At 44.4% G+C, this 27,011-nt stretch overlaps 2 protein-coding genes and 1 long non-coding RNA gene across 4 annotated transcripts in view; 1 reads left to right on the top strand and 2 right to left on the bottom strand.

Moving 5' to 3' along the window:
- myo10 (myosin X) overlaps positions 1-5,253 on the top strand; it is a 91,893-nt gene extending 86,640 nt beyond the window's left edge. For both annotated transcript variants that reach the window (XM_027290484.1, XM_027290483.1), the window contains exons 33-41: positions 55-212; positions 576-699; positions 1,342-1,639; positions 1,724-1,931; positions 2,758-2,894; positions 2,997-3,117; positions 3,223-3,699; positions 3,797-3,988; positions 4,397-5,253. In XM_027290484.1, the coding sequence (XP_027146285.1) occupies positions 55-212; positions 576-699; positions 1,342-1,639; positions 1,724-1,931; positions 2,758-2,894; positions 2,997-3,117; positions 3,223-3,699; positions 3,797-3,988; positions 4,397-4,507 (1,826 nt within the window). In that variant the 3' untranslated portion in view covers positions 4,508-5,253. The remainder of the gene's footprint in view (positions 1-54; positions 213-575; positions 700-1,341; positions 1,640-1,723; positions 1,932-2,757; positions 2,895-2,996; positions 3,118-3,222; positions 3,700-3,796; positions 3,989-4,396) is intronic.
- A 1,779-nt stretch (positions 5,254-7,032) lies between these two features.
- LOC113747622 (uncharacterized) lies at positions 7,033-7,977 on the bottom strand. The gene is made up of 2 exons (XR_003463741.1): positions 7,779-7,977; positions 7,033-7,698 (listed from the first exon to the last, which is right to left on the bottom strand). It is a non-coding gene; the product is annotated as an uncharacterized LOC113747622 (long non-coding RNA).
- A 2,300-nt stretch (positions 7,978-10,277) lies between these two features.
- On the bottom strand, positions 10,278-23,470 carry marchf11 (membrane-associated ring finger (C3HC4) 11). The gene is made up of 4 exons (XM_010744198.3): positions 22,497-23,470; positions 17,074-17,229; positions 12,119-12,311; positions 10,278-10,948 (listed from the first exon to the last, which is right to left on the bottom strand). The coding sequence occupies exons 1-4, from the start codon at positions 22,854-22,856 to the stop codon at positions 10,626-10,628; spliced, it is 1,032 nt and encodes a 343-aa protein (XP_010742500.2). The 5' UTR covers positions 22,857-23,470; the 3' UTR covers positions 10,278-10,625.
- Positions 23,471-27,011: the final 3,541 nt, after the last annotated feature.

Here is a 27,011-nt window from a genome sequence, read left to right as displayed (position 1 = left end):
TTGATTAATTCCAACATGACGCAGCAGATCTGATGTTCCGTGTCGTCCTGACAGGATACTGGAACGTGATCGTGTACGGACGCAAACACTCGTACCGCCTCTACTGCAAGCTGCTGAACGAGGCCACGCGCTGGGCCAACTCCATCCAGAACGTCATCGACACCAAAGCTCCCATCGACACGCCGACCCAGCAGCTCATCCAGGACATCAAGGTAAAGGAACGAGGGCGTGCACGCCGTCGATGGATCAGTGGATTATTGTTAATGTCGGGAAGGGTCGTTAAAGATTCAGCTTTAGTTTCAGCCTGTTGAACAGCATGAGGCCGTGATTACAGAGGCTATTTCAGTGCACCATCAGTCCTCACCACAGATCCTGGCAGCTCATTAAGGTTTGCTGGAGGCTGTCCCAGCATGCATTTCTTTTCAAGGACACAGTAAACACCTTTTTTTTCTATCAGACAAACAAGATGCAATGACACTCATGTAGTAAGAGCCCCAGATCCAAACCCTGACCTGACGTCCACCGCAGTGATTATTGTTGATTGATCGTCATGCCGGCTCTGCTCCTCTCTGCAGGAGAACTGTCTGAACTTGGAGGTGGTGGAGCAGATCTACAAGAGGAACCCCATCCTCCGCTACAGCCACCACCCGCTGCACTCGCCGCTGCTGCCGCTGCCCTACGGAGACATCCACCTCACAGGTGAGCCAGACCCAAATATCAGCAGACAGGTAGATATTATAGATACTTTATTGGTCCTGAGGGAAATTGAAGCATCCAGCAGCAGCAGCATGCAAACCTAGAACAAAACTGTAACACAGGAGCCAAACGTTAAAATGAACCTGAGATAAACTTAAATTAAAACCTGCGTAAATATTAAAGTTAGACTTAGAGCAATAAAATTTAAATATCTAACTGTGTGAAGTTAACGTGTGCTAACATCTACACAAATAGAAACATATATAAAAGGTAGAAATAAAATTGTTTCATAAAAATGTCAAAGTTTATTTCAAACTCAGCATGAAGCAAAATTTATGTCAATTAAATCCTCATTATTTAATATTTCCATTATTATGTTTTAATGATTATTATTATTAGTCCATCTATCCTTCTAGATATAATATGAGACAACAGAAACGATATCTGGGTTCTGCTCTATCATAATAATAATAATAACTTTATTTATATAGTTATATAGACAGGCACAAACAGGATACAGAAGAAGAATTTAGACTTTGACAGAGAAGTAACAGAGTTACTAGAGAGTTTGTCGGCTCTTCTTCAGATCAGCATTTTGATGGACATCACTAACTCCTTCCCTCCCTCCCGTCCTCCTCTGTTCAGCTCAGAGAAACAGAAGCTACACGACGCTGCAGGCCGAAGCCCTCAAGGTGTTCAGCTCTCTGCAGCACCTGGAGGGCGTGGCCGACCCGGTGCCCATCATCCAGGGCATCCTGCAGACCGGCCAGGAGCTCAAACCTCTGCGGGACGAGCTCTTCTGCCAGCTGATCAAGCAGACCACGCGACCGCCGCAGCCCGGAAGCCCCGGCAACCTCTGCAGCTGGAAGATCCTGGCCTGCATGTCCTGCACGTTCGTCCCGACCAGGAGCATCCTCAGATACCTCAAGTTCCACCTCAGGAGGTATTCACAGATAAATGCAGCCCGCTCGAGCCAGGAAACACGTTTCTGTAGCTGCAGCTGACGATAAGTTTCTCTGCTCCGCAGGACTCGCGAGCTGTTCCCCGGCTCGGAGATGGATCGTTACGCCGCCTTCGCCCTCGACTCCCTGAGGAAGACTCGAGCCAGAGAGAACGTCCCGTCCCAGGAGGAGATCCGCTCCATCGTGGCCCGGCAGGACATGAGCACCACCGTTCACTGTCACGGAGGAGGATCCTGCAAGATCACCATCAACTCGCACACAACAGCCGGAGAGGTGGGTGACAGCACGATGCTGAGGGCGGGATGACAAACCGATTTATTCTTCCTCTGACTCAGCGCACACATCTTCAGCTTGAATGAAAGTATTGGTCTGATTATAACAGAGAGCTCAGTGATATTAGTATGACTTATTCTGTGATTCTCGTTTTAGATATTAAAGAAACTCATCAGAGTTAGAAACATAACGTACGTGTTAAATGACAACGTGATGAAACCTCATTTATGAACTAATAATTAAACGACAACTCATCACATGTTCAGAAAGTTTTCACATACGAGGAATCTGTCCTGGTGTTATAAGTAAAACAAATACAAGTGCAATGAGTTTTAAGAGTTCAGTGAAAGTGCAAAATTAGTTTAATTTGATGTTTCACGGTGGAAACGTTTTAGGCAGGCGTGAAAAAATGCTGTAAACTAAGAACGTTTTCAAAAATAATAATAATAATTGTTTTTTTTATCCGTTTACAAAATGCAAAGTGAGCGAACAAAAAATCAAATCTGTTACCAACCTTCAAACTAACGTCGACACTTCTCGGCACAAAGTCAGAAACTGAAACAGAAACTGAAACATGTGACGTGACGTTTTTTTTTGCACAAAACGATCATCTCTTAAAAAACGCTAAAAAAACAAATTCTTTATATGTTGTATGATATGATATATGATGTATATATAGTTTGATCTCGTGTGATTTGCACATTTCGGGAAAATTCAACTGTGAATTATCAGACAGAGCCTCTAAAAATAGTGTGTGTGTGTGTGTGTGTGTGTGTGTGTGTGTGTGTGTGTAATGCGTGTGTGCGTGTGTGTGTGTGTGTGTCAGGTGGTGGAGAAGCTGATTCGCGGCCTGGCCATGGAGGACAGCAGGAACATGTTTGCTCTGTTTGAACACAACGTCACCACGGAGAAAGCCATCGAGAGCCGCACAGTGGTCGCAGACGTGCTCGCCAAGTTTGAAAAGTAAGTGTCGCTGTGTGCGTGTGTGTGTGTGTGTGTGTGTGTGTGTGTGTGTGTGTGTGTGTGTGTCCTCACGTCTTCATTAACACACCCTCCGGTCTCCAGGCTTTCAGCCAGCGCAGACGAACACAACACCGGCTGGAAGTTTTACTTCAAGCTCTACTGCTTCTTGGACACGGACAACGTTCCCAAAGACAGCGTGGAGTTCGCCTTCATGTTTGAACAGGTGACACAATTTGAACCAACCAATCACGACGACTCGTGGTTGTCAGATACTTTAATGTCTTCCTAACTGAGGCGGCTGTTCTTGACTTCATCATTCCCTCTGCAGGCCCACGAAGCCGTCATCCGCGGTCAGTATCCGGCCCCTGAGGAGACGCTCCAGTTCCTGGCTGCACTGAGGCTTCAGTACCTCCTGGGCGATCACAGCTCCCAGGCCAGCTTCCCTGAGATGTCCCAGGTGTTTCCCATGGTGCGACTGCGTGCCCGGGTGCAGAACTCGGCCAAGACGTTCACTCCGGGCGCCGGCTCGGTGGCCGAGCGCTCGGGGACGGCGGAGAGGAAACGCTCGAGCTTCCTGGAGGGAACGCTGAGGCGGAGCTTCAGGAGCGGCTCGCTCAGCCGGCAGAAGCTGGAGGAGGAGAACAGCCTGGAGGCGTGGATGAGGGAGGAGGCGGCGGCGGTGAGGACCAGCGTGATGGACAAGTGGAAGAAACTGCAGGGGATGAACCAGGAGCAGGCCATGGTCAAATACATGGCTCTGGTGAAGGAGTGGCAGGGATACGGATCCACGCTGTTCAACGTCGAGGTAACCTAAAACTCTATATTCAGACACAAGAAGAAAAAAGAATTCCAAGCTCAAATCTTCATCAGTCCAGTAAAAACCATTTCTGCTCACCATGTAGTGCCGGGACGGAGCGTTCCCCTCCGAGCTGTGGCTTGGCGTGAGCCGGGAAGCGATATCGGTGTACAAGCGAGGCGAGCCGTGGCCTCTGGAGGTTTTCCCGTACGAGCAGATTCTGTCCTTCGGAGCTCCGCTGCCCAACTCCTACAAGATCGCCGTGGAGGGCCGAGAGCTGGTCTTTGAGACGCACATGGTTCGTACGACACTCGCTTCGCAACTGTTGAAATAAATGATGTTTTACAAGTAGAGCTGCAACGAGTAACTAAGTAATTTGAGTACAAAAAATCCTCCAAAATGTTCCTCGAGTACTCGTTTAGCGTGCACACAGGGTCGGGGATTGCAGGAACTCGTAGCAGGGTTCGGTGTCTCGCTCTCTGTAAATTGCGACAGATTTAGAAGCTGCTACATGAAATAAACAAAGTGAGAACACACACAGGTAGATGATCAGAGTTTAGTCCGGACAGTCTCTGCTTCGCTGCCTAATTATTAATTTAGTTTAAGTACTCGACTTGAGAAAGAATCGACAGCTGCAGCTCATGTTCACACTGTGCATAATGAAGCATCATGAACTGTCTCTGACTCGCCGTCCTCTGCCCTGCAGGTCATGGACATCGCCAAGCTCATGAAGGCGTACATCAGCATGATCGTCAAGAAGCGCTACAGCAACTGCCAGTCCGTCAGCAGCCACGGCAGCCAGTGCAGCGCCTGGTGAACGCCGCCTCTTTAAACCTTTCAGCTTATGGCCACTTGCCAGAGCGCCGCTGAGGGTCGAGGGTGGCGGCCGCCGCCGGCCGGCCACGCAAGGACACCCCGTCCTCGGCGCTCTGGAGAGAGCAGCTCGTACATTCTGACATGTCAAAACTGACTCTGAATGCTGGAGACAAACCACGATGCTCTTAATGTTAACTAGCTCAAATTCTTATTTTTTGACTGGTTTTATTCCAAAACATGGAAACATCCAAACAGAACTTTGACAGAAACACAGTCAGGAATCATTAAAGCTGGAAGAATCAAACATATCTATGCTCGGTCCAGAAAATGTCGACCGAAGCCGACATGACCTGCTCAAACATCTTGTTCTGTCCTAAAAGAAATTCAGTTTGATGTCGAAGAAGACAAAAGAAAATATTTAAATTTAAAAAGCTAAAATCTGAGAATTAAAAAATGAAGATCCAAATCGATGAATCGACTGTGAAAATATCGACCATCATCGATCTGCCAGGAAGTGAAACTAGAAACAGAAACATCAGCAGAGACAAATACTGACGTCATGTATTTGTCAGCAGGCGTAAATCAAACTCAGTTTGCATCATTGCATTGATTCATTTGTTCCCTGAAGCCATGAAAGGCCTTGAATTTAAGTTTTTATGACCGCGGTTGGAGAAATATCAAAGTTTATACAGTGAAAATAAATCTACAATAACACAATGTTGTGTTGAACAGCAAAGTCCAGAAGTCCATTAACAAAATAATCTCACAGCGTCGATAAGAAGAAATGGAAAGTCAAAGATTCAGGACGTCGCCTGAAGTCTCCGACCAAAGAAAAGCAGCTTTCCTCTCAGAGCGGATGTGTCTTTGTTTTGGAATCAAACCGCTCGTCTCTTCCTGAAGCTTCAGGACGGGTTCTGTGTTACTGAGGTTTTTTTGTCTGTGTGTGTGAGTGAATGAGTTTTTAAGAGTGTGTGTCTACGTGTCCGAATGTAAAGAAGAAGCAGACGATCGAGTTAAAGCTTACAATCCTTTTCCTCTGCTTTGAAAAACTCTGGGACTCGACCTTCTCAAGCATGAACTGTAAATATGCAACTGTGCTCGTCTCGAACATTTCAGGTTTGCGACTCGTCGATTTGCTGAAGGTCTCACAAGTGCCTGTTCAAACTGAAGCAGGACGAACTCTGTCTCACCGATGCCACTCTCGTTCCTGTACCCACAATCTGAAAGGTGCTCGCACGTTCCCTTTAACTACCAACCATGTACTTACACTGCAGAGCCCGTCCGGCTGTGCCAGTCATCCAGCTGATCTACAGACACTGAAATCAGATTTTTCCCGTCAAAACATCTGCACAGTTTTCTGTAGAAGCCTCCACATCTGCCTCACACTCGCTCCCCGAGTCAGCACAACACAAAACTAACCGAGAGCCGGTTAAACTGTCCAACACGACGTCCCACAGAGCAGCCGGCGTGCACGAAAGACAAACGCTGAGACAGGCGTGAGATGTGTCACTGCTGGAAATGTTCCAGAAACTTTCCATGGAAGATTAGGCTCAGGAATTTTGGGAATATTCCAAATCAGAAACTCCATGTGAATTAACAGTAAATTGTTGATAATTTAAACAGAGTGCATCAAATCCAAACATAAATCTAAACATGCAAAATAAAACGATTAAAAAACATTTCAACAGATTTATTTGTAAGTAGAACTTTATCAAGTTTGAATTATTTTATGTAGTCCACCAGCTCACATGTGTCTTCAACAGTCTCTGTGTGCTCTGGGCTCTAAAGTGTGGTCCAGGTACAGAAATCACCTGTGCAGGTAGGGGGCGTGGTCTCAGTAGCCCTGCAGTAAACAGTGTGCTATGTGCAGATATATTCAAGTGGATCTGCAGGAAATCTGGTTGTTTTAGTCAAGATGATGCTAAAATATATTTTCACCAACTATTTTTAAGTTCCCTGTTAAAGGACCCACCTTCAATTTAGTAAATTCCCGGTTTATTCCCATGGAAAGTTTCCAACTTGGAAAATTCCTGGAATTTCGCAACCCCAGTCGCTCCAACAACAGGATGAATTCAGTCATAGTTAAAGTGACTGACCTGATATGGCTGCAAAAACAAGGCCCGTCATGAGTAAATTAAAGAAACCGGATCCCCGTGCAGGGACCAGGCCGAGTTTTTGGATCAGAACCGGTTCCATTTTTCCAGTTCACTAAAAGTCTGTAGGATGAGAAAGATTTACGCTGGACTGCTCTGTGGTAGTCGAATCAATGCACCTCATCAGAATCCAAACATTCCTGGTTATTTTGTCCATAAACTGTTTGTCAGCTGTCAGCTCCTCACTGAAGAGAACCCTTCACACTGTGATCCACTCATCTTCTGACCACAGGTGTTTCTATTCTTCACAAAACACACAACAGGAAGCCAGATTCAGCGGTTACTGCGTGCTGCGAGGCTTCAGAGCGTTACGTAATGCCCCAGACGGCCATGAGTGAACATTAGAAGAAGTTGGCGTTGGTTTTTTTTAGTCTTTTAGTTTGGATGACTTCCTCGGTTGGACGGTTTGCAGTGTAACATTCCTACAACATTTCACCGGAGCTCCGCGGGCGGCAGATCCATCCAAAGACGCGTGCAGGTTTCTTCCACAGTGCCTTGTTTGTTGTATATTGTGTACACTTCTTTTGTTTTTCATGTGTGGTTCCTGTTTTTTGGTATAATGTGCAATGTTATATATATATTATATATTATATAATCATGTGGCTGTACATTTTATACTGTAAGTCTTTGCCTTCTATATTTTTTCTCCTGAATGACCACATGACGATTTTCTCAAAATAAAAAAATCTTGCTGTATTTTTCTCGACGCAACCATCCAACTCCGACACAATACTGTTCTCTTGTTGTTGTTTTTAATCTGTATTAGCTGTGTTCTGTATTGGAAGGATGATTCTAACAATAAATGGTTACATATTTGGTCTGAAGGTGCGTTCACTGTCAAGTTTTTTCCCCTTAGTTTAACACGCTGAAGAGTGTCTGTTCTGTGATGGCGGCAGACTCAGCCTGGAAAAGAAATGAGCTCATTAATATAATAATTCTTGCATGTAATATCTCCTATTTATACCCTCACTGATGTCACACGTGTCCTCAGGAAGGTTTCAGAGTGAAATGACCTCCAGGTGTCAAAGGAGCCTCAGTGCTCAGGACCGAGCCGTCCTTTACGAAGGGAGGACGGAGATAATGCCACAAAAGGCAACATGAACAGGGGACATCATTCACCTCAAAGCCAGGCCTCATTCTGATGTAACAACCAAGATTAAACAGAATATTATTAGAATATTATATTCTGTAAATAAAACCCCTGAATCTGATTACAGAGGTGTCAACGTGGACATTAATAGAAAATCTAGAAAAACAGAAAAATCTGGTTCAGTCACTGAATGAATTATTGAGGATTATTGAATATGTGAAACTATAAATTTTGAGGATTATTAATATGTGGAGAAATCTGAATTCTCAGATTATGTCAGATTAAAAATCAAAGTTTGGAGGATGTTAGATAAGATAAAAATATGATGCTGATAGTAACTTACTAACCTGTTCTATGTGTTAAACTAAAGTCAACTGTAACATTATGTTGCTCGTGCTACATGGTTGTTTATTGCCTAGTGTCTACGCCTGGCAACCCTTCTCCGGCGGCGGCTGACGGTGGACCTGCGGGTCCTCCTGCGCCGACGGATGGGGCGAGAAGCTCTGCGTGTACGTCTGGGCATTGTTAAACCAGTACTACAACATCAGCGCACTGGGTCCTATTTATAAACTTTTATGATGTCACTGATGATGTCATAGATGATGTCATAGATGTCAGATGATGTCAGATGTCACTGATGATGTCACAGATGATGTCACTGATGATGTCACTGATGATGTCATAGATGTCACATGATGTCAGATGTCACTGATGATGTCACTGATGATGTCATAGGTCACATGACCTCACCAGTGGTTGCTTATTGCCACCAACCCCGGACACCAAGTCCGGTGTTTGAATATTCCTTACGAAACACCTGCTGACTATGACAGGTTCTCTTCCCAGGTTGTTCAATAAAAGACAACTCGAAGACAAATAACCCACGCTGCTCTCTGTGTATATAAATATTCTTTATACATTACATCCATGTTACATTCAAAAGAAATAGAAATACAGCCAACAGCAAAAGTCACATTCAAGTCATTTCTGTGCTGCGCAGTCAGGTCGTCGTCACCCAGCCTTCCTAAGGCACCAAAAATAATCAAACAGGTCGAGGACAGAGCCCCAAAACACCACAACCCCAAACACCACAGGGCTCCTGGAAGCTCAACAGAACGGCATACGGACAGATCAAAACCACAAGTTTTTAACAGCTGTATTTATACCGGCACAAATCATCTGAGGATAGAATGACATTAAAAAAAAAAATCCATATTTGCCGCCCGCGTCGTCGTGTAAAACTAAAACCTCGACGTCGTTCTGACATCAGGTTTTTATTCTTGTGCTCATTCGCAGTCGCTGAATCCTGCGTCCGCCCCGTCCATCAAACGCTTTGCTAGGAAAGATCTCAAACTTCTAAAAGGTAAGATTTATTTGTACAAAACATAAAGCAGGTTTATCCCAAAGAAACACAGTGATAAAGATACAAAGCTCTCCATGTAGATCCGCCCTGAAACCCAAAGCTAGACAAAGTTCTCAGCCCAGAATAACCCGGTGTTAACACTGGAGCATGTTTACGTGTTAACAGTAACTCGAGTCAGTGTTGTAGTCAAGACCACACAAACAAAGACCAGGTCTTGACCAAGACCAAGAGCCCGAGGCGTCAAGACCAAACCGTTTCCATTTCTTTAAGCTTCTTTCTAAGTTTCAATGTTTTGTTGAACTCTTGGTGATCTCAGTCGTATTGGTTTCATTTGAATCAGGAAATTTGCTAACCAATGTCAACCTATGAATCAGACAATGCACAGGCAATGTAGTCACATCCCTGCAGCTGTGGTCTTGAGTCCTCTTTGTCTGAGACAAGACAAGAATGCAGCCCGATACCGAAACCTTCAGAAAGTGGTCTGGAGACCTCTCGAGGCCGATGGTCCGATTTCAAGTACTACAACACTGCTCCAAGCACAGCAAGCAATGACGGACAGAGTAAATCTAAAAACAGAAGCCTGATGAGATGCTCACGGCGTGCTCAGACTGAACACGAAGAGGATTTTTGTTGAGCAGATGAAGGCCACAGTACCCGACAGGTTGGACTGAGTTAACATTTAGCCTCGTTGATCTCTGTAAGGGTCGTGTTGTCAGAGGATTCCTCTGTACAGAGTTTTTGTGCTACGTTTTCTGTTAATGTGCGGTGATGCCACCACGAGAAATTCCCTTTGCGTTGAGTCTGAACACACCTTGACAAAGTCCGGGTTACGTTCTGTTTGTCTCATCTTGCAGCCGTCCACGTTTGTTTTCTGACGTGTACCGATTATTACAACCTCATCGGGATTTATTTATATTTTTATTATTGGACTCTGGAGGTGTACCAATTGAACTTGGTCACTGTGTTCAAAATGTAAAGTTCTTTGTAGGAACCACGCTACAAATGTGCAGTTACACATCTGAAGATATCCTGTCACGGTACACATCAGCCCTTCTGCTGCATTTCTGATGCACGTGGCTTCTTCTGTAATAACCAACTTGTAGATGGAAGAAATATGGCATGTTATTTTACAGAATTTCAGTCACATGACTCAAAATTCAAGGGATTTTTTTAGCACCACATTGACCTGGTGCAGCCAACTCTGCAGCCCTAGACCGTCACGCTGCACAATGGGTTTGGAAAAAGAAAGGATGGAGGTGAATGTGGTTCATATTTCTGTCTACGCTGAGAATAAAACACAACACCACCACACACGAGTCAGTCTAACTGTTGGGATAGTTTTTGAGGACCGGCCTCAGAGCACACTAACATTTATAACTCATTAGAAAAACATTAAAAAAAAAAGAAACTCCATCAGACTGTGGAATACTAAAAAGCGCCCAGAGAAGCTCGGGGTGTTTCCACACAGTGTAAACCATCAGATGTTTTGTTCCTGCATAAATACCGCCTGGTGTTACACTGATGTTACACGGATGACCACCTCTCCTGAGTCACTGTCCTGGCTGAGGTTGTTTCGGGGCAACAGGCCGGGGCAGAAAGGGGCCAAACAGAGGCAGGTCCATGGCTGTGGCCCCAGCTGAGTGGGGTGTAAGGGGCCGTTGGGCCCGAAGGTGACCAGGGGCAACCATAGCGTCCTGGGGGACAGTGAGGAATGGCCGGTGCTCGTCTCCTCCATGTCCTTTGCCTTGTCGTAGCTCTGAACGTCCCAGTGGAGGTTGACGGCACGCCAACGCATGAAGACGTTGTAGACAGCTGCCCCCTCGTGGACGATCAAGCCTGACACAAGGACAAAAAAAACAAACATCTTTAACAATTCCAAAATAAAACTGCTTCTATGACTTTAGAGAACGACAGCACAGCCGGTGCTCAGACCCCGAGCTGACCTTCAAGGCTGAGCTCAGCCACCGGTTCACGGGTCGAAGGAAGAACGAAGGGAACAATCGGCTGCTTCTCCGTTACCAAAGGTCACATGAAGAGGCTAAAAATCTTTGAAACTCATTCAGGTTCTGCCGCTGATTGTTAAAACCGTATTAATCTCACAGACGGTTCAGGTTCAAGTCTCAAAAAATCTCTCGTGAAGCATTTATTTATTTTTTTGACTGTATTTTTCCAGATTTATGTAGAAACAGATGAACTTTTTATTTTTAAAATGGAACGGAGGGTCCACAGATCTGAGCATGAATGTCTTGCACTCCTTTTCCGCTGAGTCACTCTGTCCAATCCGAACACACAAACACGACGACAGACATATTTTTAGACTCACTGTGACTTATATTTTCCAAGAATATTATTATATCTGATGTCAGATGTGAATGAATGTCCATTAATCTGCTTAAGAACCTGCCCGAGAATCATCATTTAGTTTTTGGTGTCCACGTTCTTTACTCGAGTACAAATGAAGAGACTGAAGGTAGAAGTACTGATTCAACTTCTTTACTCAAATACCAGTGAAATAAAACTTAAAGTATGACGGATTTCTTTACTGCTTCTGTGCTTCAAGTCAAAGTCTCCCTCATGTCAGATCTATCACGCGTGACATGCATCAGTGTTCATGTTGGGAAGGCTGCAAAAAGAAAAACTGCATTAAAACTAAAGTGACAGCCCATTTTTAAGACTAAAGATATCTTTGTACAAGTGTAGGAGGGTAAAAATAAAGTAATGAAGTACAAATACTTTGTTAGCTCCCACATCAAAGTATCAATCTGCTAAAACAAACAGTGTAACATGAACATGACTGGATGTCGACAGTCAGCTGGCGGTCAAATCATTCATTACATTACTGAATATTAATTTACACGCTGCTGTAACCTCTGGAAATATCTCCATGTAAGGTTGCGTTATATATTCGGCCTATTAGCTGCAGCAACAGATAAATGAGACCAAACAACAAAATATTTCTTGTATAATTGATCCCAAAGGGAAACACTCTGTGGAGAACAGCCTCACCTACGCAGACCAGGTCCATGAAGCCGTACATGCCGTAGCAAATCTGAAAGAGGACGTCACGGCGCTGCCAGACGGCCTGCGGGCTGAGAGCTGACCACAGCAGCCACGAGATGCTGGCCACCAGGAAGAGAGAGCCCAGGAACACGGCGATGATCTGCACCTTCTCCACCAGGGTGATGGTGATGGACTGCCACTGCACAGAGAAGAGAGGCAGCACAGGAGAGCTGAGGCTGAGCAGCCGAGGACTTCAGAGGGGAAAGCAGTGAATCTATCGTTCACAGTTTGGATTAATTGTTCAGTTCATCAGCTGTTCTCTTCTGTTATTGTCATGCATTGAATAAAATGTGGAAACCCAGCTGTGCTGTGCACCACAGGCGCACGTCAGATCATCCGGTTCCATTTTTCTTTGCTACTGTCAAAAAAAAAACTAAAACAGAATTTGAAGAAACTATTTTTGTCTTTCGTCGCCATCGTTCCTCACTCAGTCTGCACTCACTGCAGTAACACCACTACCATTATTATTAATAGTAATGATCAGGATAAAATATATATGAGCTATATATATATATTTTTATATGAGCTCATGGAGCTCACACATGAATAATGCAGCATCAGTATCCTATAAATGTTAAAAATCATTACCATTACTCGTGAATAATCCATAGCATAGTAATCCATATCACCATGAATGCATTAGGAACATATTCAATATTCATTCTGATGATACTGTCATGCATGAAAGTATATCTGCTGCATGTATGATACCTGCAGAAGAAGGTGTTAGAGACACTAGGCTGCAAACAAACCCAACAGAAATATCAGAACTTGTATTTACATAGTGTCTTTGTTCCGATCATATGGACTCACATTCATACACTGGTGGCAGAGGCTGCTGGGTAAGTAACACACACATGTACACACCAACATTGACGTCACAGAACATCGGCGTCTTGCTCAAGGACACGTTGACTTGACTGGACTGGGAGGAACCGCCACCTGAGCCACAGTCGTTCTTGGGTTTGTCTCCATGTCTCTCCATAGATCTCCACGTGTCACACCCATAAACAAACAGTAGAAATGTGGAGATGCTGTGAAGCTCAGTATGGTGGATCTGGCCAACACCATCTTGGCAACAAAGACGTGGATCGTCGATGTACCTGAGGCGGCTGAAGGACGCCTGGTTGCTCAAACCAACCATCTGTGACCACGCCCACCTGTCAATCAAAGCGTCCACGCTCTTAATCCTGCATAACTTTAAGCCTTAATATAATGTGAACAGGTGAGTTGTATATAAATTCACCCTCAGTACAGTTGTCATGAACGGGGAAATTAGCTACAGAGACCAAAACTGTTTTTTGTACCAGGCTGTAAACATGTTTATTTCTGCTGTGAAGTTTTGAACATGGGGACTTATGGAGACTGACTCACTTCTGGAGCCAGAAGAAGACATGGCACACCTGTAAATGTTCTGCTCATTAGTTTTTTATTTCCGCGTTGTATTTTCAGGGGTTCCATTGTTTTTGTGGAGACCGGCCATTGTTGCCGTTGGTGACAGGTTAGTTCCTCTGTGATGTCACAAAGGAACATTCATCAGTTGGAACAGAACCACAGAGACTCTGTGGAACTCGTGAATTCTAGATGATGATCAAATGAGCAAAACAACTGAGCAGAGCTGCCTCCTCGTCAGTCAGTCCTTTAAGATTTGAAGATGACAATCTCCCAAGAGAAGAGAGATCTACGCATGGACAACCTGACCTTCAGACACATGGTAAACACACAATCACTCTATACTTCAGTAGTCATGCTGGTTGCATCTGCTGCAGGTGCAGTAACTCACTGAAATCAGTTGAACTGTTTTGATTGGTTGATAGTTTGTGTGAGCGGTTAAATCTGTATGAATGCATCTCTTCATGTCCGTCTGTGAAGGCACAAACCTGGAGAGGCCGCTCGTCCTTCAGCTGGAGGACAATGCTGAGCAGTGCAACGCGCCGGATACGAAATGTAAGAAACACGCGTGACGGGCCACAAAAAGATGATTTGTAATGAACGCACAGGGAGTTTTATAGTGTCTTTCAGCTCATTGTTTCAGTTTTACTGCCTAAGAATGTACTGTTCTGGCACAGAACGGCAGACACAGTTAGAAACTGGCTGGTTAACGGGCAAAAGTTCGACTTAAACAGTGATGTTAAGTCACTGATGTGTTTGCAGTTTCCCCTATGTGGCCAAGAAACAACTATGACAGCTAAATAGAAAACTCTGTCCTCTCTACCGTCCAATAGGCAGCAACCAGACTGACCGGACGGATCGTCACCTGTCTGGAAAACCACATCAACCGCACGAGGACGAGTCACGTCAGAAGGCGGCAATACAAAGTCATGAACAGACACTTTAAAGCTGCGCTGCATTCGTGCTACAAGCAGGACAGAATATCTAAAAAGGAGATGAAGGAGGCCAAGAGGAAGTGGAAAGAGGCCATGAAGCATGTAAAAGAGGAGGACGAGAGGAAACTACAAATAGAAGATTGGAGGAGAAGAAAACAGAATATAATATAATAAGACTTGAAAACAGAAAATCGCTGATGCAGAGCGACGATTGTGAAGCTGCACGGTGTTTCGGAGAAAGCTCTGTGAGTGTTTGTTCAGTCTGCCAGTGACTCAAGTCCCATCTGGAGCCAACAGATCTGCAAAAGGCATGAACGTTCGAAGCGATCCAGAATGCAGATATTTTAAGCCTCAGGAGTCTGTCTGTTCAGCTTAGGAGGAGCCGAGCACTGAAGGAATCCTGACAGCAGACAAACGGCAGGTTCACAGTCGACGCTCGCCTCAAGCTACAAAAAGAAACACCATCGTTATTTCTGTGTTTTCTTGAAAATAAACTCCTTATTACATTATTTTAGGTGCATAGTCGCACTTCTTTGAAAAAGCACTCCATCTTTTATAAAACATAATATCAAAATCACTGAATGCTGCACATCTTTTAAAGCCCCACACCTCCGGTTTGTTACACTTTCTGTCAACAAGGCTGCAGTCTGCGATGGCGGAGGAGGATGAACTAAAACTAGAGAGATGTTTTGTAACTTGGCAACCCAAAAGAATTTATAATTAATGCCTTATGTACGAGGCTTTAATAAACGTTTTACCTGTTTAACCATAACCCGCCCTTCATCAAGGCTGCCTTATTAGAAAGTGGTCAAATCTAAAACCTGCAACGTGTTTGTGAACACTCACGTATCGTCGCATTTCAGGTTAATATGATGAACTTTTTAGCAAACAGTCGATTGTTTTTATATCCAGCAGCTACAGAGAAACATTATCATTTAATGGGAGTCCTGTTTTTTAGCTCTCTGACCGAGTCGGATGTTCGGTTCGGTCAGACTGAAAACGCTGCTACGAGAGTGAACCAAAACAACGAGCTGAAAGATGCTGTGAAGCTCCGTGGACCTGCGGGGAACTGCAGAGTCCGGTAGTAAATCACTATCGATTATAACCACTTCCAACAATGCAATCTACAGCCATGGTACCACTTAGCTGCAGTGTGGTCAACGTCAACATGGTAACATGCTCACAATGGCAACGCAAACATGTACCATACTCTGCACATTAGAAAGCTTTTAGTGTCAGGTCAAAGCAAAGACTTAAAAACAGAGATCAGTACTGACACGCCTGATCTCCTGCAGAATTCCAGAGCTAAACAAAAGCCCAGTCATCCTCAGTCACCAGGCTCGACTCAGGGACAACTAGCAATGGGAGGCTGGAGGATCTCAGGTTACGACACAGTTAAGAGCTCCGTAATATGACTGGGGGCCAGACGATGTTCACTAATGCACAGCATTATTATTTCAGCTCAAATTCAGCTGCAGTTCTGCTTCATCATTGTGGTTGAAGCAGCGCAGCCACGCTGCAAAAATGGACTAAGAGTTTGGATACTGCACTTTTCTAACGCCTCTTCTCTTTTACCTCTTTAAAAGGTCAGAATGTGCAGATCTGCACACTTCTGCAGTTCATGAGTGATGAGTCATTAATATATATACGCACATTGAATAAGCTTTTAACGAGCCGAGGAGATGAACAAATCACATCATCATGGACGAGGTGCACTCGTGTTTCACTGAGACATTTAGCTTGAAGCGCTCTGACAGACGCAGGTGGGAGAAACTTGCTTTTACAAACTCAGCTGGCTGTTTTTCCTCCACCGAGAGAAGCTGCGATTATTTCTCAGCATAAATCTAACTGAGATTGTAAAAACAATCTCTTGTTAATGCCTCTATAATAATTTAGAGCGCACGCTGGGCGGGAGGAAGCTGTAACCTCAAAGGTTTATGGCTGCACAGAGCAGTAAAGAATATAATGGCTGCAGTTTGGTGTCGAATCTGAAAAGGGTGTTATTGTTTTGCCGTTTCGACGATATTCATGAGTTCTCAGATCATCGTGTGATCCTCCATCTTCATCCGGCATCGTTTAGTCATCATGTAGTCTGCAGCGACTGTCTGTCGTCTTTTCATTTCATCAACAGTTTCTAACAGTTTACAGCACTGCAGCAGAACAAAGCAGACGGAGGATCATTAAAGTCAGCTCCATTCTCCAACAACCCAACTGAAAATCATAAAAATCAACCAAACATTTTGACTATAAATCAAGTGAAACAGCAGCCGTCATTCCTACCAGCAGACACTGATTTCTTTTAACCACAGTCACCATCTTTCCTGAACCTTAACTGAGGAGTTTTAGTTGATTAAATTCAGCAAAGCCTGAATCATAGAGGCGGTAATTCAGAAAACATATCAGTCTTTTCCTTTGGTAACATCCATTTGTGATGGCTTTGGTAGCCACAGGCGTATGATGGCACATTTAATCTGTTTAATACTTCTGTTACAGTCACATAAAAAACATTGATGATGTGGCCAATAGAGAACTCGCCCATGAAACTGAGAGTGTAGACGTTCAGACTTTCTTTACCTGCCACGGTCTCTTCATGTTGATGGCGATGACGTGGAAGCGGTAGCAGCAGAGCTCGCAGGTCCAGCAGCCTCGCTCGCTGATCCACTTCAGCAGGCAGTGCTGGTGGGTGTAACGAACCGAGCCGTCACAGCGGCACGGGTTCAGCAGGTCGCCCTGGAGACCCCGAGAGAGGGCAAAGGTCAAATATGAGCAGAGATGAAATCACAGTTACAGACAGAAATGCTAAAATGAGTTGGACAGATGTTCAGCTGTTCACCTTTCACAGAGCAAGGTCGCAAAGTTCTTTACAGGTGCCAATTTTTAAAAAGTGAAAACATAGACTAGCGGGCGCGACAAAGGCCAGTTTGAATAAACGGGTCCTGATCTGCTCTTTCCTGAACGTGATGGGAAGTCCATGTAAAGCAGATCAGACGGGTGTGATACGAGTTGTTCTTCTGGAGACAACTTGCTATGGTCGAGATGATATGATTAAAGCATGAATGATCGTCTGTAGTTGTTGGCTGTGATATAACAACCCTTGTTGGAGGTCAAAAGTCTGAGTCTGGATCTCTTTCCAACACTTAACTACAGCGAAGATGACCCGATACCCAGCCCCAGAAAGGGGTTTCCATCCGGATGCAGCTACAAGCAAACCATCCCAACACATCACATCTTATTAAGGCTTAAAAAATGGATTTAAGTGGAAACAACAGATCTATTGAATCTATTTTTATGTTTTTAGGCACTTCACAAGACAGCTTTAGATTATGAAGTGTTCCTACAACGTTTTCTTAACATTTTATGTACCGATCTTAATATTACAAAGACAGATTGTATTGAAAGAAGAGACAAAGTACCACGAGAGCACGCGTCCATCATCTACACCCACTTTAAAGCTCATCCCAGTTAGAAGTCACCCGTTGGCTTCCATCAAAACCTGGCACACAAACTCTTCTCAGTGACTCTGTCGTCAGCCTCAGCTACACTTTGTATTTAAATTGGCGCATATTATCGTGCTATCATGCTTAATTATGATTGGTTTAAAAAGAAAACGGTATCTGCTTAAAGGTACAGTATCTAATTTCTGCCACATGCTTGCGCAGGATCATGGGAGTTGTTGTCTTCATCATTAAACAACCGCCATTGGGTTTAGTCTTGTTTGTGACGTATCGGCAAGCAAGGAAACGCAACGATAACTGAATAAAATGAGTCTGAACGTTGTTGGAAACATCTTAGGAGACTCTTAGTCTTGCTTTTGTTTATTTCTTCAAAAGCTCGAAATACTTCACAAATATCTTTTAGCAGACAAACTAAAGCAGACATGATGCTGAACTGATTTGGAGGAACTGAAACTCTGTCCGGGCTTCAACATTCAGCACAGAGGAAGCAGATTTCTGCCTCTTTCATCACTGGAACAGCCACAAAGAAGATTTCCCTCTGCTATCATTTAACAATATAACACAGAAGCAGCAGATCACGGACCGCTATTCATATCTTGTCTGGTCTTTCTCTGGTTTTGACAACTCCCTGTAACACCCGTGACGGATTAAACCTCAGAATCATTTCAGGAATAGAAAGAAACTCTTCTTTTACGTCGATATTCGAACCGTCTCTCTGATAATTCATCTTCCATCCACTTTCGAGGTCTACGTGTCAACTTTCCCCATCATCTAGAAATCCCTGTTTTCTCCCAGCAGCTCGTACATCAAAGAAAATACACGACTTGTTCACCAGAGGGCTTTACCAGCATCGCTCAGATCAATGACCATTCCTCAGAGCTGCAACACTGGCTGGATATTAACGGCAGGATGCAGCATGACATTAATCATTACAGCCATATCTATTTGTTCTGATGTTTTCTTCTTCCTCGAGGCATTCCTCGAGCAGCCATTACTGTAGCTTTGACCTGCCGGCTGGGCTGTGAGTGGCATATTAATAGTATATTAAGGTCAGTGGTCAGAGAGCTCGTTTTTCATCATGTCATATTAACCTTGTGGGTTTAAAAGGACCTCGGAGGCTTCCGCTTGAATGAACTGATGTGGGTCAGCTATCCACTGAAGCCGTGATTGATAAAACCAACATCAAGGACGAGTTTAATACGACTCTGAAGTCTCCGAGGAGACATTTGGTTAAAATATTACACTTATTTGAATACTATGAAGACCAGTGCACCAGAGTCTGCAAGGTCAACAACTGAATAATAACATCCACAGATGTCTTTGTGATCGTACAGAGAGACAGGAAACAGGGAGAAAGAGGGGGGATGGTCACATACACCAGAGGTTCCTGAGCAGGAATCAAACTGGTAACAGTTACAGGTCCAGAACCACTAGACCACATGGACACCCCAATAAAAACGTAATATTGTGCCCGAATGTTCGTTCTTATCCTTGGAAATAGAAGTTTGATCTCAAAATCACCTTAACTCAAGGTCCTCTTACTAGCTTAAACAGCATCTCATGGTCTTCTTCAGTTAAAAGCTCCCCAAAAAGTACTGTAAGTGGACCTTCCCAGTACAACTCAAGAGGCTCTTACTCGTTTGCTTTGGCACTTTCTAACGTATCTCATGGTCTTCATCGGATGATAGAAAATCCTATCAGTTGGTGGACCTTGACTGAAGATTATAGGTGAAATAATTGACATTCCAATCTTCACTCAAGGTCCACTTATAAGATTTGTTTTCCAGAGCTTTCACTCATCTCACAGTCTGAGAAAGGCAATAAGTGGACCTTGAGTTAAGATTATAGCTCTTCACTTTGACAATCAATGGACACTCACGAGGTTTTTTGGGAGCTTTCAACTTCACTGCAAACTGCACTGATGAGGGCCGTGAGATGCAACTGAAAGCTTTGAAAAGTCTAGTAAGTAAACCCTTTTAGGAGCCCTCGTCCTTGTTGGCAACAGCAGTCAACATAGATTTGAAACAAACGTAGATGAAGTAGTCCGGAACAGATTTATAATCTCATGACAACTGAGTCTACGGTAGAAAGCTGCAGACAAAGTCTGTAAGGGGACCTTGAGTTGAGAAGTCCTGCTTCCAAACTTACGAACGAACTGTCGGGTTTGTCCACGATCATTTTCTTGGGCAGTCTTCTGAATGGAGCAGCGGTTTCTTGAAGGAAGTTGTCGTTTCTGGTGTTAAATAACATCTGGTTCTCACTCCATGATGTGAATATTAAAAGTGTCAAATTTCTGTTTTGCAATCTTCTTAACTGGTGAGCTTTCCCGGCCTGTGGCCTTGTATCAAAATCAAATATCAGTCTGGACCCGGAGGCAGAGCTATTAGATTAGCTCTGCTAATAGCCTGTAGCCCACGTTCAGGAGACAGGATATTCACTTAGGCATTCACTGCCCTGACTCCTCTCTTTCCCTTAAGCTCTGGGAGGATGAATCGTCCCTCATCGAGGCTCGCTGTCACGATCCAAAGAGGCCTGCGGAGTGTCCGATTTCAAGAGTGTCCATTTGTCCCTGCTGGTCCACATCTGTCCATCAACCTCCAGGAAGACGTGCAGACGGTTAGGCTGATTGGTCGCTTGGTGATGATATTTATCATACATAGATTATTCAGTCATCCACTTGGATGGATGTGACGCAGTTTGTTTCACTGTGTGTTGATTGGACAACTGACCAATGTAAGTCATCTCTGGGAAGACCGGAACTGTAAGTGACTCTACACAGGACTGGATAGTTTTGATAACACAGACTGCTGTCCCACGCCTCACCCTCGCCTTCCAAGCATGGAAAGAAAAACTCTGGCTGTGAAATTGACATTAGAAGCAACTAGATCAGTGTTTAGTTTGTCTGCTCTGGGCTACTGTACAAAAATATCAGTTCAACGTGGCGGACTCTTACTGTCGATCTATAGGGCTTATTTTAAGACAAAGGAAACGCAACAATTCTTATTTTCAGGTGATTATAATAAAACATACTAATGAATATTGTATTCTGGACCTTTAACTGACTTCAAAGTTACTCAGAATTTGCTGCACACTCTTTGACAGAGCATAGCAGCATTAATCTTGTCATATATCTTATGCATGATCTTAGATATATATAGTTAGTCCAGCTCTGTCTTTGTGACAGCAGCCTCGTGTGTTTCGCTCTCTGTAAGTTGACGTGAACATTTTAAATGCAGATAGTTCATGAAGCTTTGTCTCTTTTTAGCTGTGGCAACATGGACTTTATCTTTTCCTCGTAGTTATTACTCTGAGTCAAAAAGCGAGGTTTGGAGATCTCACAAGCAAAATGAGGAGAAGTTTACTCTCTCTACATTTAGAACTTTCGAGGTTTAAGCTCAAACACTAGCAGCTCCTGAACTCATGTTATAAAAACAACTAAGTGCAACCGATGAGACAGTACTGTGCCATGGAGGAAGTGTCATGTGACTGCTGGCCACGCTCCCTCTGGCTCAGTCCGATGTGTTGATGAGGCGTTATGTTTAGAAACACTTTCATTTCAGTTTCCTGAGACGACCCGTGCGTCGTGTCAGCTTCATGCTGGCTGCACCAGAAGAGTAACAACAGCTGAAACGTTTGCCGACATCAAACTTCCACATTACAGCTGAACAGACTGACTGTGTGTCTGTGAGGAGCATTTCACTTTAGCATTTATTAAGTTTAGAAGCTGTTCCTCTCAGAAATGTAGCAGAGGAGTAAATGTACTTAGTTACTTTTCAGCACAGGTAACTCAGCTGTTAAGTAGTAAAATAATGATATCCCTCGTTAGGCTGGGAGCCTCCGGGAAACCCTGAAGGCTCCTCGGGCTTCACTTTTAGGGTTGCAAAATTCTGGGAATTTTAAAAGTTGGAAACTTTCCATGGGAATAAACTGGGAATTTACAAAACTGAAGCTTGGCCCTTTAACAGGGAACATAAATATAGTTGAGGGAAATATATTTTAGCATCATCTTGACTAAAACAACCAGATTTCATGCAGATATACCACATGCACGTGCCACACTGTTTACTGCAGGGCTGCTGAGGCCACGCCCCCTACCTGCACAGGTGATTTCTGTACCTGGACCACACTTTAGAGCCCAGAGCACACAGAGACTGTTGAAGACACATGTGAGCTTTTTTTGCACGGATGTCTGATAAATTTACATAATTTCCCATGGACTTTCTGATTTGGAATATTTCCAAAATTTCCCAGATTAGTTTCCCATGGAAAGTTTCTGGAAATTTAACCAGATACTTTCCACCACCTTTTTCACTTTTGGAAAACGCTGCTGCTGTTGTTCCAGTGTAACATCTGTATCCTCGCAGATGTTTCCTACACTCTGATTGGCTCTGCTACTTAAATCCGTCCAATCAGGCGCGTGCAGTTTATCTCATTTTAATTAGACATAGTTTCTGCTGTCAGCCAATCAGGATGCAGTATTGTGTGCACCTCACCTTCATGGAAAAATCAGCACATCACATCTGATCTCAGACCCGTGTTTACCTGCTCTGCGCCCTGGAAGCAGATCCGGCAGCTCGGCGTGGGGATGCAGGTCTCGCTGCTGCAGTTTGAATGCATCGCCTGCGCCTTGCACGGTCTGCCCCCGACAGCTCCATCCTCACTGGAGGAGATATTCCCCGCGTTGTTCCCCCCGCAGCTCCGGGCCTCCTCTCCCTCCTCTCCCTCCTCCTCCTCCTCTCCCTCCTCACCCTGCTCTGCCTCTTCTTCTTCATCATCGGGGTGCGGACGTCCTTGGGCGCCGTGCGGCTCGCCTTCATCCCAGGTGTGGCAGCGGGTGATGGCGGCGCCTCCCCTCGCCTCCCCGCAGGCTGAACCCGCCTCTGCCTCCTCTGTGCTCATCATGAAATGAGAAGTCCAGACTAAATTGCATAGATGCAAACCGACACTGCGACGCAGATGTGATGCAGCCTTCAGGGCAGATCACAGCGCTGTCGGTGCCTCCGGCTCCGGTGGATTTACCGAACAGAGTCGCGCTCCTGTCAGCCGAACCTATGGTGCTGTAGCTCCGTGGAGCTGCGGATCAGCGGCCGGATCTCCCAGGTGCTGCGGTTGGAACCGCCTCATGCGCCCCGGAGACCCGGAGCATTTCCAAGCAGCCTCCATGCATCGCACCGGGACTCAGCCGTCCTGAAGCGCCGTGATTCCCCTTCCTCCTCCTGTCCCTCCTCCTCCTCCTCCTCCTCCTCTTTAATCCCCCCACCGAGCGAGCTGAGAGCTGCACAGAGCGTCTTCCAAACGGGGTAAAACCCGGGCTGAACCCGCTCCTGGTCTGCGTGCAGCTCCTGGACAGGAATCCTTCCAGCTGTGAGCTGTCTGATGAGTCTTGCACTCTCAGGAAGCAGAAAGGACCATTTCCCCTCGGGGAGATGAGCAATCAATCACATTATTATCCCATTAATAAGATGGAGGAGATAACTTTCCTCCTTCTCCTTCTCCTCCTCCTGCACAGACAGAGATGAGCTGCAGTCTGTCAGTGCTCGGTGTGGTGAGCACCACCCTCCCCTGTTAAAGGGGTCACCTGCTGGGTTACAGATGCCATCCAAAGGCGGTGGCTCCTCAGACTGTAAGTGATGGAGCTGCTATGAACTCTGACAGGCTGGAGCTTGTGGTTTTATTCATCTGGTTTAGGTCAGAGGGATCATCGGAGTCCTGGATGAAGTGCCAGTGGTTCTTCTGATGGTGTTTGTTGAGTCCCTGAAGAGGGCCGGAGGGTTCCTACAGGACTCCTCACCGACCCCGAGCCAAAGGTCGTTGGAAAAGTTCCACAAATCAACAAAATGACAAGAAGAAGATCACAACCAATCAAATAACTGAACAACGAGTTGATCGAGTAAAGCCAGAGCTGTCACTGGCGGTTTTCTAAATGTGGTTCATGCGGTCATCAGTGAGGCTCAGGGGAGCTGCTGCCACCAAACAAACAGCTTCATTAACACTTCATATCCTGATTGATCTCAGATAAATTCGCATTTAAAATTATGAAATATAAATGCACCAAAGAGTCCAACAAACGCTGACGAGTGAGCTTATTTTGCCCAGTTAAAAAGGTGCATAAATCTGGATCTCTTATACGATTTAATCAATCACTGCACTGAAGTTGAAGTCCAAGAAGTTATCGCTCCTAAACGTTACAATCAAAACTTGATTAATGGGCATATAGAGCAGCTACACCTCTGTAGTTTTTAACAGAAAGTCTGCTGTTTTTATTAGCTTTTCATTACAGGGTTAGTGAAGCAGAGACGCAACATTAAGATTAAGATAAGATGACTGAATGTTTTACACAGAGATCCAGTTTGATAAGAACCTTCCACTGAACTTCACAACGTCTGACCGGAAGGACCGAATATCCAGAAAGGTATAAAAAACAGTTTGGTAATAACACACACAAGTCACAAAGATACCAGAGGAACCAGGATGATTATGATGGGACAGTTTAAATCCCTGGACTGTGTGAATGAGTGATGCTTTCCCCAGCATAACAAACACTCCTGCGGCTCCCTGAGAAAAGCCCAGACCCGCTATCCGCCTGATGATGAACAAAAGTTCTCTGAATGGATATCAATGCAGATTTAGATGAACGTGCCATGTTTAATGTTGCTGTCCAATCAGTGTTAAAGTCAAACATATTCAATCAAAGCAATAAATCCTTCACTGCGCCTCTATTGACAGAGAAAGCTGAAAGTTCTTCATGCCTGCACATGTACCAAACTTCCAAACTTGCTAATCAAAGTAACACAATCCTTCAGCTTCTGAGGACTTTGCTTGTTTCTAACATACAGAGATCAGCCATAACATGATGACCACCTGCCAATGTTGTGTAACAGCCCTGTCCCATCGAGGCATGGACTCCACTAGACCTCTGAAGGTGCGCTGTGGTCTTTGGGTATTTGGTACCAAGACATCAGCAGCAGATCTTTTAAGTCCTGTAAGCTGCGAGGTGGGGTCCGACTGGATCGGGCTCGGTCTGTGCAGAACATCCCGCAGATGCTCGAGGGAAATTAGAGGCCGAGTCAACACTTTGAACTCATTGTTGTGTTCTTCAAACCACTCCTGAACCATTATCTTATCCTCATCCTGCTGAAAGAGGGGAGGGAATAGCATTTCTATCAAAGGGTAGACACGAGCTGCAACAATGCTTTGGTAGATGTCAACGATGACCCAACGTTTGCCAGCAGAACATTGTCCAAAGCATCACTCTACCTTCCTACAGTACATCCTGGTGTCACCTGCTTCATAAGACCAAGACACCTTCTTCCGTTGCTCTGTGGTCCAGTTCTGATGTTCATTGTTGGCGCTTAGGGTCAGCATGGACATCCTGACTGGTTATTAGCAGCTCTGAGGACGTTTGTGTGTTTATTAATATTCTAACTTCTACGAAGACACATTTTAAATTAGTACATCTGTTTTTCTGTAGTCGTTCATCGTATGATTGTAGAGTTATAGCTGTTGAAAAACACATGAATTAACACTGATGATATCTGATTACGACTACGTTATAGTGTGTTATAAACCATTCACTGAATGTTTATAAAGTGTTACCCACCTTTAGATTTTTGCTTTGCTGTTGTCTTATGATCAGCCTCCATATGAGCTGATAATAAAGTGCGAGGAGCCTCAGCCGGCGAATCATTTGTCGGAGGAGACTGCTTTTCCAAGAAGAATCTACCCTTTTTCTTTTTTTTTTTGAGGATGTCTATCGCTTTCCGGGGAGCGGGCCAGTAATGGACTCTAATGCAGCAAAGGAAATTATCCACTCATGTCCAATCACTACCTACGAGGCACCGATCAATACCAGGTCCCCCGAGGGCTCGGAGGAGGGAGACCGGGATCGTGCTGAGAGCAGGCAGGGCCGGGTGAAACTGCCTCTGAAACATGTTTTGTTCTGGAGGGGTGTGGACCGACGAGATGGACCGACTCTGGATTTACTTTTCACCTTCTGTCAGATAGCGTGGCGCCCGTTCATCTAATACATATTTTAAAAAGAGCTCTGTTATGGGAATTCAGGTTAACGTCAACGGTCAATTAAATCAAATTTAATTTGGAAGAAAAGAAGAATTTTAGCAAGTCACCCTTCATCAGGGGTGAACACGCCGTATACACGCTTCACACGTCAGTTTGAAGCCGTTAGTAAGAACAACGCTGTGTTTCCAGGCTGTGAAGAATCCTGTTCGCTTAATAAAGTTATTAATAAAAGACAATCAAGCAACTGTTCTGATAACTGATTAAAGAAAGACTGAATGTTTTCTGTTGGAGTAACCTGATCTATCTATTGCTGTCTTCAGACATCTGACAAAACTTAATCAGAAAATGTTTTTTAAAATAAAAATAATTCATTGAAGTTGTAAATGTTAACTTCTGGTCCAGCTCTGCAGCACTGGAGGTCAACGCAGAGGTCGGCACGTCCTGATCATCAACGAACAGCAGCCACAGATTTATTTCACAACCCGTGAAGTTGTTTTGATTTGTCTTATGACGTATACAGATTTAGGAAATCATTAATTTAGGAAATCATTAATTTAGGAAATCATTAATTTACTCTTAAAGGTGAAGTCTCCTGACAAACTTGGTGAAAAAAAAAAATCTGCTTTAACTCTGGAAATGGGAAACAAACAAACTCTAATTTGTTATTCGAGCGAACATCACATTACTCCAGTTTGCAGACATACTGCTGCTGCTGTTCAATTTCATGTAGGTTACAGTTGTCATAAACGTACCAGGCTGTAAACATGTTTATTTCTGCTGTGAAGTTGGACATTTGGACATGGGGACTTATGGAGACTGACTCAGGTGGACGTTAGAGGAACTGCAGCTTGTGGCACTTTCGGCATTGGTTTCACTTCATAGTCGCGGTGGATGCTGCCTGTTTTTTTTATGTTTAACGTCTTAGTTTAACTAAAATTTGCACAAAGTGCAGCTGAGTTTATTTGGTCTTAAATCAATGTACTGGACAAAATAAAAGTCTGACCTAAAGATAAAAATCACCAATAACGTCTGCCCTAA

The sequence above is a fragment of the Larimichthys crocea genome, chromosome II, assembly GCF_000972845.2.
Source record: "Larimichthys crocea isolate SSNF chromosome II, L_crocea_2.0, whole genome shotgun sequence".
Lineage (NCBI taxonomy): Eukaryota > Metazoa > Chordata > Actinopteri > Sciaenidae > Larimichthys > Larimichthys crocea.
This window is presented reverse-complemented; position numbering and strand designations above follow the sequence as displayed.